General features: G+C 44.1%; 1 protein-coding gene across 3 annotated transcripts in view; it reads left to right on the plus strand.

The window, feature by feature from the left end:
• The window catches only part of LOC130379074 (calcium/calmodulin-dependent protein kinase type II delta 2 chain), a 42,034-nt gene that overhangs the window by 12,552 nt on the left and 13,608 nt on the right, over positions 1-15,874 (plus strand). For all 3 annotated transcript variants that reach the window (XM_056585665.1, XM_056585663.1, XM_056585664.1), the window contains exons 3-9: positions 5,903-5,962; positions 7,614-7,668; positions 9,976-10,041; positions 11,351-11,423; positions 13,108-13,210; positions 13,409-13,492; positions 14,108-14,202. In XM_056585665.1, coding sequence (XP_056441640.1) covers positions 5,903-5,962; positions 7,614-7,668; positions 9,976-10,041; positions 11,351-11,423; positions 13,108-13,210; positions 13,409-13,492; positions 14,108-14,202 — 536 coding nt within the window. The remainder of the gene's footprint in view (positions 1-5,902; positions 5,963-7,613; positions 7,669-9,975; positions 10,042-11,350; positions 11,424-13,107; positions 13,211-13,408; positions 13,493-14,107; positions 14,203-15,874) is intronic.

Genomic DNA, 15,874 nt, shown 5'->3' on the forward strand with positions numbered 1-15,874 from the left:
TCAGGGTAGGGCAGGGTAGTGCAGTGGCCATGGTGTTTGACTGGTGTATGGCTACTCCATTCAATCTACAATGTTCATCGGAGATTGTAGAGAAAGATGCCTGATTCCTAGTACCTGCTGCTACATCACACCCCTGACCCATGACAAGCTGATTCATGGTGGTGTTAAGTTGGACATGGGGGACAACAACCAATGAAAGAGTTTGATAGCCCTTTTTTGGTTTAACATGCACTTCACCCTGCCCCTTTGAAAATAAAAGTGATGGCTGGCTGTATGTATCCTGTCTAAGGAAGTGTCAAACACAGGTTTATGAATCCAGGAAAATATAAAACCTTAAACTAATGTAAACCAACAGTCAGACAATCAGCGGAGAGCTGGTGAACACAGGCCCGGCAGGCGTAGCATGCAGAGGCTGACTGGCATCAATGTAAATTTGTCTGGACAGTCAAGTTGGTTTTACATTAAGAGAATATGCAGACCTTGGCTTACTCAGTTTGAACCACGTAAGCCTAAAACTCCCATCTGACATGGTGGGGAGGCTGAGGCTTAGAGAACCTTTCACTTCCATAGAAACACAGACAGAACACTGATGTACAGTATACACACACCAAAGGCCCACAAACGCATGCACACCCACACACGCACACACCCACACACAAAGGAGTCGTGAAGTAATATGCCAGGCTGGTCACGGCCTATTGTTGACACTCTTGAACTTGAAAGGTGGAGCAGATTATAAGTATTATAAGTATTATAATTGCCAGATGACTGTGGTCAAATGGAAAGCAATGTAGGAGTTCCCCAAAACAGAAACATGATGGCAATCAATTTCAGCTGGAATACTACATTTACATTTAGGGCATTTAGCTAGTACATTTGTCAGAAGTATACTATTGTATATTGTATTGTATACTAACTATACTATTGGTAAACTATTGCCATTAAAATAAATGGTTTTGTCAAAAGGAATGTTCAGCATTATAAATATATTACTAATATGCCATGATCTATATTCAGGCTCCTTTTAAGGGTTCCATATAGACAACTCAACAGGCAAATCTGGTCATTTATTTAAAGCTCACGGTATGATCTGAATCGTGTAATCTTCTGGAGTGCTAGTAACCTGTAGCCATCCAAGTCTGTAGGTGTCGAGAGCTGGCTTGTGTGTGTGTGTGTGTGTGTGTGTGTGTGTGTGTGTGTGTGTGTGTGTGTGTGTGTGTGTGTGTGTGTGTGTGTGTGTGTGTGTGTGTGTGTGTGTGTGTGTGTGTGTGTGTGTGTGTGTGTGTGAGGTAGTGCTCGATTCGTCAGTGTGGGACATTTGCATGCAAGGCTGGTTCCACTGCAGAGGAGAGGCGAGGCCTGGATCTGTGATTGGTGCAGGAGTTGCTAGACAACAGATGTCCAGTGGGCTGGGAGGGGTAGCTACCTGTGGAGGGAGAGAGTAGGTGTAGGAAGGAACAGGGTTGAAAGAGAGGAGAGACCGTGAACAGCGAATAGACGATGGGGAAGTGTGTACGTGTGTGTTTATATTTTGCAGAGGAGGGCAGATATGGGAACAATTTTATTGAAAAGGAAAAGAGAAATAAGAAAATGTATATGCTTTGAAACTGATCAAATGCAAAATGATGCATTTAATTAGTAAAAAAACTAAGAGGCACAAAACCTGTATGCGCACATATCCAGGGGGGCTGCTGTAATTGAAACCATAGCAGGGTCAGTAATAGCAGAGGGTGTAGAACTAAGCAAAGTGAAGGCCCAAAGAGGCTCGAAAGATTTGAACTACCAATTTCTAATTAATATTATCCGACAAACAAGATAAAGAGGGCAAAGTAATAAAAACCCTAACTAATTCCTAGAAAAAATAAATACATCTAATAAACCCTAGAGCAAACCAGGCCAGTGCTGGCTTGTGGATTACACAAGGCGAGATCAATCAAACACAGATCACAGAACAAAGGACAGGGAGAACTAAATAGGCTCTAAACAGCTGAGGGACATTACTAATCAACACATGATCGACATGACCAATGACCAATGCCGGAGACAGGACGACTCGTAGTGGAAGCTAGAGGTGAGGGAACAGTGACCATGACAGGACTGCCCCTCTGATGCATGGCTCCTGACGGTCCATCACAGTCCATCCTCAGGGGAGGTGAGGGCTCAGGGAGAAGGGAAACCTGACCTAGGTCACCTCAACACCACTCTCTGGTTGAAGACGACACGCTGTGGATGGAGGCCTCAGGATAGGCTGACAGAGGCCACAATGGGGGTACAAAACACCTCCCAGAACCTGGAGGTGATCTTGAGCTCTGTCCTGAGCTAGGCGATAGAATCAGAAGATGTGCTGGACGATCGGCCAGGCTGTTCTTTGGGCTGATGGGAGCTTGGGGAAAGGGAGGAAGTGTGTGGCTTTCAATTAGAATAGTATTGAGTCCTACGGAAGGGGGCGAGCACAATTAAAATGAGAGAAATCCTTATGGGAACAGGGGCTGTATGGGTAGGGGATCGATGTGCCCATAGGGGATTATGACAAGTTCTTGTTCTGGTCATACTTGGGACAGGCATGGGTGTTTGCATTGGCCAGAGCTGCCTCCTCTGGAAGGGTAGTATTTTCGAGGCTCCAGGATAAATGGTAAGGCAGGGATCAGTGAGCCCATTGGAGTCATGGTGAGGGGCTTCCCTTACCAATGTCTCAATACCCGGGAAATGCAGTGCTGATAAACGGCGATAATGGGTATGTTCCTCCTCTGAGGTATCAAACTGTCGGGATAGGGTGTCAGTTTTGGGATTCTTTGATCCAGGGCAGTATGCAAACTGAAGCACTACTCAAGGTGTGTGAAGAACAGCGCCCATCTGTTCTGGAGAAAGTTGAAAAAATTTGGTGTCCTGGCTGCACACCAAGTTTTTGTGGTTTGTCCATATTATGAAGGGGTGGATAAACCACTGCAGCCAGGGCCTCCATACCTCTAGGGCTAGCTTAGCCGCCGGGGTGCCAGGGTGCAACATCATAGCTGTGCTCAGCAGGGGTCCAACTCCCCATCTGTCTGTTTGACTCTCTGTTTCTCAGCTTGTGCAGTCTGACTACCCACAATGCATAGTGCGTATGCATATGCACAATGCAGCACTCACACACCGGTGCATGTACTTGCAGTATCTTTCTTGCATTATTTATTTTTACTTAGTACACGGTGAAGAAGAGATTTCTCTATTTACATTTTTTCAGAGAAGTTGGATTATGTAAATAACCACACGCTACCCCATATTCAAATATGTGAACACCCACTTCAGTACTTGCTGTCTGGTGTGGAATGCCTGGAGGCCTTGTTCCTGGTTGGTTCAGAATACTACTGAAAGTGTCAACAAGTTACAACAGAGGAGGAAGTGGCAACAAAACCTACCCCCCCCCCCCCCCCCCCCCGATTTAAGCTGAAAACAGACTCCACTTTCCTTTTGCTTAGCTGGCTTTCATCTCCCATGCATTGCTCTCCGTTTCCTCTCTCTGTTCTCTCCGTCTGGAAGCATCGCTGAAGGGCTTATCTCTGGGGGGCAGATAACAGAGGCGAAATCCCTCTTAGGGTGCTTCAACATCAGGGACCCAGGCCTGGATTCGAGTACACTTGACCCAAAAGTCTGACTTGTTTGATCAAGCTTGAACACTGTGTACAGTACTCAAGTGTGGATCAGTGAACCATGTCCGAGTCCACCTGACAAGGTGGTCTTGAGTACCGGTCTTGTGTACTCGGTAACGGTTTGCATCAAGTGTCAATGCAAACTGTACCTAAACACTGCATATCTGCGCATGCACGTAGCACGTACCTTTCTCAACCTCTGAACTGCACGGCCATAGCTGATGAGGAATAGTGCGAGGTCTCTATTGAATTGGTTTGGGATCTTGCGATTGCCACACTTTCTACACTGGAGTGACAACATAAACAATGAAAAGTGTACTCTTTTTCTTCTTCTTTGTGTTTATTGGCAGATCGCAACCCAACTAAGGGCATACCGCCACCTACTGTATCGGACCGTGTAGATAGGCAAGTGTGCTCGGGTACGGAACAACATTACTTTGAAGGGGCATGGATATCTCGTCACTCTCATTTTTTTTGCGGCATACAATGCATTTCAAATGTCTCTCGCTCATGCTCTCTCTTTCTCTATCACATTGTCCTTCTTTTATTGGATATTATGTTGCCCTTAGGTTGGCAAACACAACTGTTTGTTGTGTTTGCCACAAAAAATGCCAAAAATCCCATAAAAACCCAACCTAATTAATGCTAGCCCATGCCGGAGGAACAGGGGGGTTGGGGTTCTAGGAAGTGCTGGGATTGTGTACCTTTAGCCAAGGTTTTCAGTCCCCTCCTAGGGCCGAGAAACAAGCGGTATGTATATGCAGTATGATTGAGTAAAGGATCATTCTATATCTTTTTAATTGCCAAGATCTCCATGAAACGGTGAAGCGATCAATGAGGCAAGGCTCACGAGTCAACTCTGTTAAAAAGCCATTTCATATAAAGTGGCATATTTATTTTATTTTATTTTATATTTATTAGTCAAATAGCTGATTTCCAGCAGGTTCCTGCTGGAAATTAGGAACCTGGAAATCTTTTGGACTTCCATGGCTGTCCAAAAGAGGACAGAAGGCTTAATCCAGACACAGAGCCGTAGAGTTGCTTTGGTTAGCAGAATCCACTCTATGAATACATTACACTTAAACATTTGTGTCACCACACTAGAGATGTCTTTTGCTGCTGTGGTATGTTTTTATGTATCTTTAGAAAATTATGAAACACACCAAAGGTAGAGAACACCACATAGTCCTGGTGCCTCTTTTTGCTGTGTGCCGTGCAGATAAAATCAGAGAGAGTGTGCTGTTGAAAGATGGCCCAACCATGCTGTTTGCACCTGGACCCAGCGGGCCATGTTCCGCCTCCAACGGCCAAACGTGACACTGATAACTAGCTGCATATTTGATAGTCCCCGTTAATATCACCCTTTCAACCGCAATGCTGTAGGCAGACATGCTTTTATTTTGTCATGCTAGTTGCAACAGCATCACTTATAATGACTCTCTTTATTACACCCTGAATGTTCTCTCTGGGATGAATAAATTACATTGTATCTTCAATATGTTAGACATATTTTAGTTACATATTATTTTCAACATACTTAAAGTTTAGTCAATACTTTCCAGTATGTGAGACAGTGAATCAGCTAAATCAGATGATCTCACGTCTCATGTCAAAAATAATTACACTTGTTTTAACTTTCTAACAATATAAGTGCTTTGCTGACTATATTTATAACAATAGTAGTACAAGGAGTGGATGTAAAAGGACAAATAAGTGGACTTGTGTTTGATGTTGAGAGGACCGTATAGTCAATTCTCCTGTTTCATCTATCTTCCTGGCTTATTTGTTGTCATGGTTTCATGTCACTAATGGCATTATTCCTCAGTCTATCATTTCCCAGATATCTTTTATTCAGTTACGTTATATGTCATGATTTTACCCAATAACTGCCATGCATTGCGGATATGCTATTTCTTCTATTCCTATGACCTAATTTCAAGAGAGGGTACCATTCAAGCAACAATCTTGTTATGCCTTAGCTTATCCATATCTACCATCCAGTAAAGTCATACACAATCAGATCAAACATGCCTCTGTTGAACATTAGGGGAAAATTACAAGATTCAATTATTTTAGGATGTAAAAGCAGTTTGTTGGTGACTATCTGTCCTTTCAACCTATTGGCTGCTAGCTTAAAATCTCTTCGCACAGTGCTTTGGTTCCTCACCAACCCTGACTGTATATATGTCACATGAATATGGGCGTTTCAGGTCACACACAGAGGCTGTATTTCAACTAACCCCTCATTATCCTATTCCTTGTGTCCCCCTCAGATCATCAGAAGTTGGAGAGAGAGGCAAGGATTTGCCGTTTACTCAAACACCCCAACATTGGTAAGCTCCGCAGCTCTCTCACAGAACCTTCTTATCAACGTTGCCCAGCATTAACATTGTCACAAGACTTACCTTGATAGTGATCATCTGACTGTATTTAGGTTTAGCATTAAGAAGTCACTGTCACTACGTCTTCAGTAATTTAAAAGCATTGATCCAGCAGCCAGAGGCATTGATTTGTAATCACACTTTCCTGTAACAGGAACAGGAGAAGATGAAGTGTATTCAATCTCACAGCAATATCCCAAATATCTAGAGATATAGAGGTATAGAGATACAACAGAAATTCAATGTGTGCTCTATATATTCATGAGCAAACACTGACTCAGATAGTTGGGGTCAAATATATGACATATGTTAATATGTGGCCAATTCAAAAAACATCTACACACATATCGCGGACACAACACACACATTGAATGAACAAGTATGCTTTGTACAAACGCACCCACTCACACATCCATTCAAGTACACATGCTTAAGTGTTCAGATTATTTCCGCACAGATTCATATTTAAGATAATGCAGCAAGTATATGGGTACACAATGTATGTTTGTATGTGTGTCTGTTTGTGTATCTCTGTGTGTGCCAATGTTTCTGAAAGTGTATGTGTTTACCAGTGCATGCAAACTCCTAATGATGATTTATCTGTTCATCCTCCCTTTTGAGTCTTCTCAAGTTAAACCTCTGGATGAACACCCTCCCTCACTATCTTGTACTCTCTTGTTTGCTCTGTCTTCCTGTGTTTTTTTCTGTCTCTCTCTTTCCCTCCATTCTTTCGTTCTATTGGTCTCTCTATCTCCTTCCCTCTCTCTCTCTTGTGCTCTCCCTACTTTTCTCTCTCTCCCTCTCTCTGTTTCTCTCCCTCTCTCTCTCCCCTGCTCTTGTTCATTCTCTCTGTCTGTCTGACCGACTCTTTCTCACTGTCTTGTTCTCTTGTCTGTCTCTCCCTCTCTTTTTGTCCCTCTACCTAGTTTTCTCAGTCTCTCTCCCTCTCTCTTGTTCTTCATCTGTCTCTCTGCCCATCTCTCCCTCTCACTTGTTCTATCTATAGGTCTGTCCATCTCTCTATCTGACTCTCATGTTCTGTCTGTCTCTCTCCCTCTCTCTCTGTCCCTCTCTCATTTTATGTTCAAAATAAGTGACCCCTTTACACCACTCAACACTACAAAATGTTTTAATCCTTTTAAAACTACCGTATATGTTTTTTAAAGTAGTAGACATCAATATATTATTCTGTTGTTTATATTGGCATAAACAAATTGTATACTGGTGAATATGTGTGTTCAGTTCATGTCAAAGTAAAAATAAAAATAAATTCTCACATAAGTAAAATTCCATTCCATTTACAATTTTCTTGTTGTTACGATTTTCAAAAAATAAATCTTGTTGAAATCCACATCAGTAATTGTAATTATGCAGTTATTCATTCATGATTTGTGAATGTATAGTTCAATTCAATGCTATTTTGGCAGGATTATTTTGAACTCTGTTGATTTATACTATGGCATTCGGTTATGATGAAGGAGATGCTGAACGCTGGGAGATACGTGAAGTTCCCTTGCATCTCCTTGGTCATACGTGTTTGTCTGTGTGTGCCTGAGTGTGCATCTCTCTGTCTCTCTGACTCACTCTTATTTTCTTATTCCAGTAAGACTACATGACAGCATATCAGAAGAGGGATTCCATTATTTGGTGTTTGATTTGTGAGTAATGCGTCCACACACACACACACGCACACACACACACACACACACACACACACACACACACACACACACACACACACACACACACACACACACACACACACACACACACACACACACACACACACACACGCATACACACTCACAATCACACAGACAACTGTGTGCACACACAAGCACACATGCAAATGCGCACAAGCATCCATGCAAATGCACACATGCACGCACACACACACACACACACACACACACTCTTTCGCCAGGCATTGCCTGGTGTGCAACCATGTCTGTATAATCTCCACTCTGGCAACAGATAAGCGGGTTACATTTTAGGTTACAGATATTAGGCCCACATTGGCACCCAGTTCTAACGTCAGCAGCGGTGAGGACTCAGACGTTATTTCATCCTATTATTCCCCCAATAGAATCACATCTAACAACACATGTAGCCGGACGGTTCATAACCCACACACAGACTGCAAAGCCATCTTTCTTCTTCACGATCCTCTGGCTGTGTTGCTTATGGTTCTCGAGTGCTGCATTCTATGTATGCCACTGTACATGGAGCTGATTAACATGAGGATGCAGTGTGTGTGTGTGTGTGTGCATGTGTGTGGGTGTGTGTGCGTGCATGTGTGCATACGTGCGCGCGTGTCTGTGTGTGCGTGGGTGTGTGCGTGAGTGTGTGTCTGAGTGTGTGTGCGTGAGTGTGTGTCTGTGTGTGTGTGTGTGTGTGTGTGTGTGTGTGTGTGTGTGTGTGTGTGTGTGTGTGTGTGTGTGTGTGTGTGTGTGTGTGTTGGCCGTGCGCTGACCTACTTGAATGTTCCCCGGTGCCGGGGCTGAGGGAGAAGAGTTAACCCAGAGCCCGAGGCCCCCCCCACAGAACACCTAAAGGAAGATCTGCTCCAACATCCAACGCACACACACACACCCACGCACACACACACACACACACACACACACACACACACACACACACACACACACACACACACACACACACACACACACACACACACACACACACACACACACGCTCAGACTTTGCAAGCATGCACGGATGGACATTGGAAGGCCAAAAGGATCCCAACTACGCTTCATTGTGAACTTGTATTTATTCAAATCAAATGAATGTCTGTTATGTAGGCCTACATCTATTATTTGTGATGTTCTGTGTGATTGATTCACCAATAGGTGATTAGCCTGGGAGCCAAACGAATCTCGTCAGCTCATGTTACATATGCTCTGCGAAGGTCCCCCCTCCCATCCAAAAATATTTCTGCCCGGTATGTGATAGACCGAAAAATCACAACCGCCTCATCTAAGACCTCAATATGATGACGGTGCAAAGAGATGCCATGAGGCATTTTCAACAACAATAAAGATGGCTTCCGCTGACGTAGAACGATGTGTTGATTCCATTCTGCCTGCTTGTCTTTTAAAGAAATGTGTCATCCAGTGCTGGGTCAGTTGCTCTGATTGGTTGTAGGCCTATCCAATTGGGTCCAGGGCATTTTGATCTGGGTCCGTTGGTGACGCCCCTTGAAAATCCAAAGTGAACGGAGAGGTTCCAGACGAATCGCAGTTTGTCTGGAATTCGTCTCGCGATGCCAGGCTGAGACAGCCACACTGAACATCAAGGATACCAGATGTATGCCTACAATAACACATATACATTGACCACAGTCGAAACACAAGTCCATGCGCTACTTTCTGAGAGTAAACACAGACAAAAAGTGGTGATCTAAGTGAAAATAATGTTTACTGAGTTTGACATAAATACGCAATACAGACTCCACATAGTGTAGTGTAGTGAATGCATAGCGTGAGCAATGGAAAGATCATTAATGGGCCGATGTGCGCTCACATACTCCACTCAAAAGCCGTCCAAAAAAGTGTATTTTACGTTTTTAAGTGTTTAGGAAAAACGCTGTCAACTATGTCATATTGAAACACTCAAAAGGCACATTTTACGGCGCAATCAAATACAAATGCTTAAAATGCAGCATCATGAAAGCTTTAATGAATTCATTTCTGCAACGAGGCATAGTGTTGACCCTTTTGTTCCCTCCATAGAGGCACAGATGGACAGACGCCTACATGCATGCACACACCACCCCCCATGCACACAAACACACACACACTTTGGTGTCTGAATCAAAAATATTTTTGTGCAAATGCAGCATATATAATAAACTGACATAATGGAAGGGTGTATGAGCACCAAAGCAAGATAAAGACAGGATGTTAAATGCTAACGATAAAATGTCTTCTTGATGTCATTTTGAGTATTTGTCTTCACAGAGTCACAGGAGGAGAGCTGTTTGAGGACATTGTTGCCAGGGAGTATTACAGTGAGGCGGATGCAAGGTAATACGCACACACACATACGCTCATGAAACACACGCACATGCATGCACACACGCAATGCACGTACAAACATACACACGCACATGGAAACACACACAGACAGACACATACACACAAACACACAAGTACACACACATACACACACACACACACACACACACACACACACACACACACACACACACACACACACACACACACACACATACATACATACATACACACACACACATACACACACACACACACACACACACACACACACACACACACACACACACACACACACACACACACACACACACACACACACACACATAATTGCAAAGCAAAGCATAAGTAAAGTATCAATGTGGTGGAGAGGGTCTGTTATGTGTTTTAACTGGGTCCCTGTTTCCCTATTGGTCAAATGCAGCTGCTGATGCTGCTTATATGCTGTGGTTATTTTTAGAAGTGATTAATGACACTGAGTCCATATTATTAATCATACAGAGCCTTCCTCATACTCCCAGCTTTATGTCAAAGCACCTCCCTTCCCATGGGGGTAGAGGTAAAGGAGGAGGGGGGATGGCGAGAGAGACAGGTGAAGACGTTGTATAATAGAATGAGACATAGGATATAGAGAAGGAAGGAGGTAGAGATATACAGAGGAAGAGACAGAGAACAGCAGAAAGAGATGAGAGAGAGAACAACAGAGAGAAAGAGAGGAAGAGAGAGAGGGACAGAAAGAAGGAAAGAGAATGTAAGATTGAGAAAGAGAGAGAGAACAAGAGAGAGTGAGTGTGAGGGCGAGAGAGTTATTCAACTAGGGAGAGAGAGAGAGCAAGAGAGAGAGAGAGAGAGAGAGAGAGAGAGAGAGAGAGAGAGAGAGAGAGAGAGAGAGAGAGAAAGAGGCGGAATGGGGTTATAATAAGGAGGGCAATGAAGAACCGTCAAGTGGAACATAGTTATATGGAGTGATTAATAAGCATGCAGGAGATGCTCTGTGCTCCTAGTTAGACAGCTTGTTGGTGCCCATTGTTTGTATCGTGCAAGGCTTATCTCTCTTTATCTCTCTCGTACACCCTCTCTGTGTATGCATGCTTTTAAATAAAGCCTCTTCAGGGGGAGATCATCAGCTACCAGGGATTAATAAGACTCTGATACACTTTTATGGAATGTTTTTTATTTGATATTTTATTCATCGTTTCATTTGCTTTGCACAACTCTATATTCGCTCCTCTCCATCATCAAGTATTTCTTCTTTTTCTCCTCTCTCTTTTCATCCCTATACCCATCATCTCACCCCCCCCTCCCCCTCCGTGTGCAGCCACTGCATACAGCAGATCCTGGAGAGTGTCCATCACTGCCATGTGAACGGCATAGTCCACAGAGACCTAAAGGTTTGTATGTCCGTAGCAACCAGGCAGTGATGGCAGGTGACAAGGTGCTCTGTGTGGGGAGCAGTCCTATGGCAACTAGAGATCTGTTTCCCCCGGCGGTGGGCGCGTTTAGCCATTAGCTCCTACACGTGAGCGTTGTTCACAGCCTTTGTTGTTTTATTTAAAACCCCCCAAAAATAAGATTTTGTCCACAACCACAAACATGTAGTCTGAGGAGAGTAAGTAACAAAGGAATAAAAGGCTCAGGTGAATGATCTTTGTTTACCGTGGGAGCTAATGATGTATTTTTGTTTGTATGCCAGCAGCCATTAATGTCTGGTACATGTGAGTGGCTGTGTGTGTGCGTGTGTTGTTTTTGTATGTGTTACTTAGGTGTTCCTGTGTGTGGGTTTAAGTGTGTTTGTGTGTGTGTGTGTGTGTGTGTGTGTGTGTGTGTGTGTGTGTGTGTGTGTGTGTGTGTGTGTGTGTGTGTGTGTGTGTGTGTGTGTGTGTGTGTGTGTGTGTGTGTGTGTGTGTGTGTGTGTGTGTGTCTGTGTATGTTTATGCGTGTGTATGAGGTCTGTGTGTGTGTGTGTGTGTGTGGCAGCATTGAGCCTGCATGACCACTCTGGCAGGGATAAGAGCAGTGTGAACACATGAAAGGTAGCATTTGCATATTTATGTGAAAATGATGCTGAAATGTGAAGCATTTTACAGGACCATGAATATTCCAACGGTAAATTCCTTTCCGGTGCCCAAAAATAATGACTCTCAAAGCTGTTGATTTAGAGGAAATACCCTGCAATAGTAAGGATCAATCTACTGCCTTTAAAAAATATTATTGCTCAAATGGTATGTTGGCCTTATGGAAGTTTATTTCATTTGGTTCATCTTTAGCATCTTGTGATAAAGGGTAGTGTTTGTAACAACAGAACTATTTGAACTGGTCACAATGGAGAAAATGTAGACATTTGGTGTGTGTCTGCTGTGGTGTAAATCTATGCCTGCGCTGTTTCTTGCGGGCTGTCTGAGGCTGTCTCTAAATGTTAGGAAATGTTTTATTCATAGGGGCGCATTGTCTAACTGGCCTTTGGTTAGCAAAGACCTTTAAGACCTAGCACCTGTGCCTCTTTGTCGGTCTGTGTCTGTGCATGTGTGTGTGTGCGGTGCGCCACAGGCTTGGTTATGTTCACGAATGCGTTACGCTGTGTTATAAGCCTGTTGTGTGTATGTTGTGTTTTGTTTCTACCCCCCGACTGGTCCATCTGTGGCCGATGTCGCTCGTGGTGGTTTCCCTCCTGTTAGTCCCATACTTCTATCTCTTGGCTGCTTCCTATGCTGTGCTTACTCTCCTCCCGGTCATGGATGTAAACATGCTGGATTAGTTTACGTGTCAAACTACTCTGCCATGTCTTGCAGCCCATCCATGAGTTTAAGATCCATGAGGAGGCAGAGGCAAGCACGCAGCATGGACGTATTCCAAAGATCCGTCCCACAAGCCGTTGGTCTCGTGTCTGTCCGTTTTCTGCCTCACAAAGAGAGCGCCCTATGGACACCGATCTAGGAGCAGTTTAGCACCTTTACCCCTGATGATTGCGTTAGGATTCGGTGAGGCTAATCTGATCCTAGATCTGTCTCTTTGGGCGTCTTGTTCCCTGAGCGTGTGTCCTCTTGCCTCTAACCTTTTTGACTCCGCCCCCCCCAGCCTGAGAACCTTCTATTGGCCAGTAAGCTGAAGGGGGCGGCGGTCAAGTTGGCTGACTTTGGGCTGGCTATCGAGGTGCAGGGCGACCAGCAGGCCTGGTTCGGTGAGTATCCTTCCATTGGCCGAAGCAGCCACTCCCACCTTCCAATCAGATAAAGGCATTAATTTGGCCGACAAGTGACGCACTCCCTTAATCAAGTCATCCAAATCAATGAGCCAATCAGCGATCAATCAGTAGGTTAGCAACTGACCGGCCCCCCTCCCTCCTTCATCTCCACTCCTCCGTACTTCTCTCCTCCAGGGTTTGCGGGAACCCCGGGCTACCTGTCCCCGGAGGTGCTGAGGAAAGACCCGTATGGAAAGCCCGTTGATATGTGGGCCTGTGGTAAATAACGTTTGTGCACTCTCAGTGTCTCTTCGACTGCTTCACCGGTACCCCCTCTTCGCCCCCTCCCCACTGCTTATACTCTATTGTCTAATGCGACCTGCTATCCTCCTTGAATGTATACACAACTATATTTCCTTTTGTTATTCTCTTAACTGATGGCTACCAGCTTACTCACTGGCCAGCACCTCATCACCACGAACAACACACATCTTTTGCACAACAATGTAATTGACAAAAAATGTTTGCTTGTAATGCTACCATTATGAATGTAAAAGATGGCACCCAATGCAACCCTAACCATCCCTGGAAGGAGGTATCCCCACTATTGTGATGTCCTGTCACTCTTTGTTTTCTTTTCAAGGCTTCTTCCATGATAATTAAGGGAGTTCTTTCTTGCTCTTTGAGGGTTAATGGTTAGGGGGGTGTCATAAATATATGGGCTGCAAAGCCCTTTGAGACTGCAACTGGGATTGAGGGCATTATCAATACAATTGACCTGGTCCTCACAGGAGTGTTGTACTGTTGGTGTTGGTATGAATCTAATTGTAATTATTAGTCTGTTGTTGTTGTTGTTGCTGCTCGACAGTAAACAGTAAAATGTCCCCACCCTAGGTGTCATTTTGTACATTCTGCTGGTTGGGTACCCTCCATTCTGGGATGAGGACCAGCATCGTCTCTATCAGCAAATCAAAGCTGGGGCCTACGATGTGAGTGTGTAATCCTAGACACACATGCACAAAACACATGCAAACACACACACACACACACACACACACGCATAGGCACACACACATGCACTCACATGCAATAGCATGCACACAAACACACACACACACACATGCACACGCACACGCACACACACACACACACACACACACCCACACAGGCACAGGCACACACACTCGCGCTCAACACTCCACAGTGTCGATAACACATCCAGGGTGAACTTTCAAAGCACTAATGTATGCAAAAGCCAGCATGCAGTGCAGCGGATGCGACTGTAGTCTGATCTGTAAACAGCAGACAGTCATCAGCTTCTGCTCTATATCCTCTGCCCATATCCCTGTTCAGCCCCACAGCATGATGGTCCTAGGTAATGTTTTCAGTGTTGTGTGCTGTTAAAAGTAGCTCTGAATCCCTCTCTCTGCCCCATGTATATTGGTACTGAGGGCGATTTGTAAATGATCAATAATCAAGCAATTGGTCCGCAATTGTATCGATATTTTGAGAAAACCTCACCAGGAATTTGCCTGCTCAAGACCTAGTTACATTACCAGATCACTGGCGGTATGGCTGTGTTGTTATAAAAGCAGTAAGATTGCCGGAAGTCATGTAAAGGGTTAAGTCCATCTGATGTAATACACGTTCACATGTCAAACTAAACATAAGGCTCTGCTGGAGACGTGGTTGAACCTGCGACTGCTTGTCTTAATGCGGCTATGCTTGTTGGGTGATCTGATAAAAATATCTATACAGCTTGTTTTGTAAGCAAACAAGAGTACTTTTTTCAAGAATGGCTGCTAACTGGACAGGTTCAAGTATATTGGAACACCTCTCGTCTGTGAGTGTTACGGCGTCTGGCATCAATAAGTGTTACATCTTCTTAACCGACCCTTGGCCCATCTATCCCGGCAATGCTATGCCATGTGTGAAAGAGTGCAATACTGATGTGTGAATGTGAAAATCCCTAGCGGTGCCTGAAAGGTTATTCCAGTAATTTACCAGGAATTATGTGTAAATGGGGCTTTGCAACATATACGCTGTACTTCACAGCCATCTCATCAACATCTTTATTAAAGGCCAGGCTCTTCGCTGCCAGTCCCAGTGGAAGTTTCAGCGCAGTTTCTCCATCGTCTTGACCTTCTTGTCCATGAACAGTTCCTTCAGCAAATGCTCTTTCTCTAGCAGACCCTCCCTCTTCTGAAGGAGGTGTTCTTTCAGCAGATGCTCCTTGTGGGTCTGAATCTCTTCTTCCTGTTTCTGGAAGCCTATGTACCTCATGGACATGTTCTCCTTCTCTCTACCCACTCTCTCCTGGAGTAGCCGGCAGTCTTGCTGTCAGTCTTGAAAAACAACATTTATTTCAAACATGAGCTAATTGAGCTTGAGCCAGAGAGCCTTCTCTGGATGTGAGTTCAGCCATCAAATTTTCCAGGTATATAATACATATATAATACAGTAAACGACTATTTATGTTAGTAATATAACATAATATTTACAATTAAACCTGTGCGTTTACAATTAAAACCTTTATTTTTTTCTACGTTGCAAATGAAATGACAAAACACTGAGAGATCTAAGTTTACCTTATGAGTCATCTGACCAGATATATTTATGTTCATCAAACAGTAATGCGCCCACATGCGCCCATACGGTCCA

This window comes from Gadus chalcogrammus, chromosome 3 (genome assembly GCF_026213295.1).
Source record: "Gadus chalcogrammus isolate NIFS_2021 chromosome 3, NIFS_Gcha_1.0, whole genome shotgun sequence".
NCBI classification, from domain to species: domain Eukaryota; kingdom Metazoa; phylum Chordata; class Actinopteri; order Gadiformes; family Gadidae; genus Gadus; species Gadus chalcogrammus.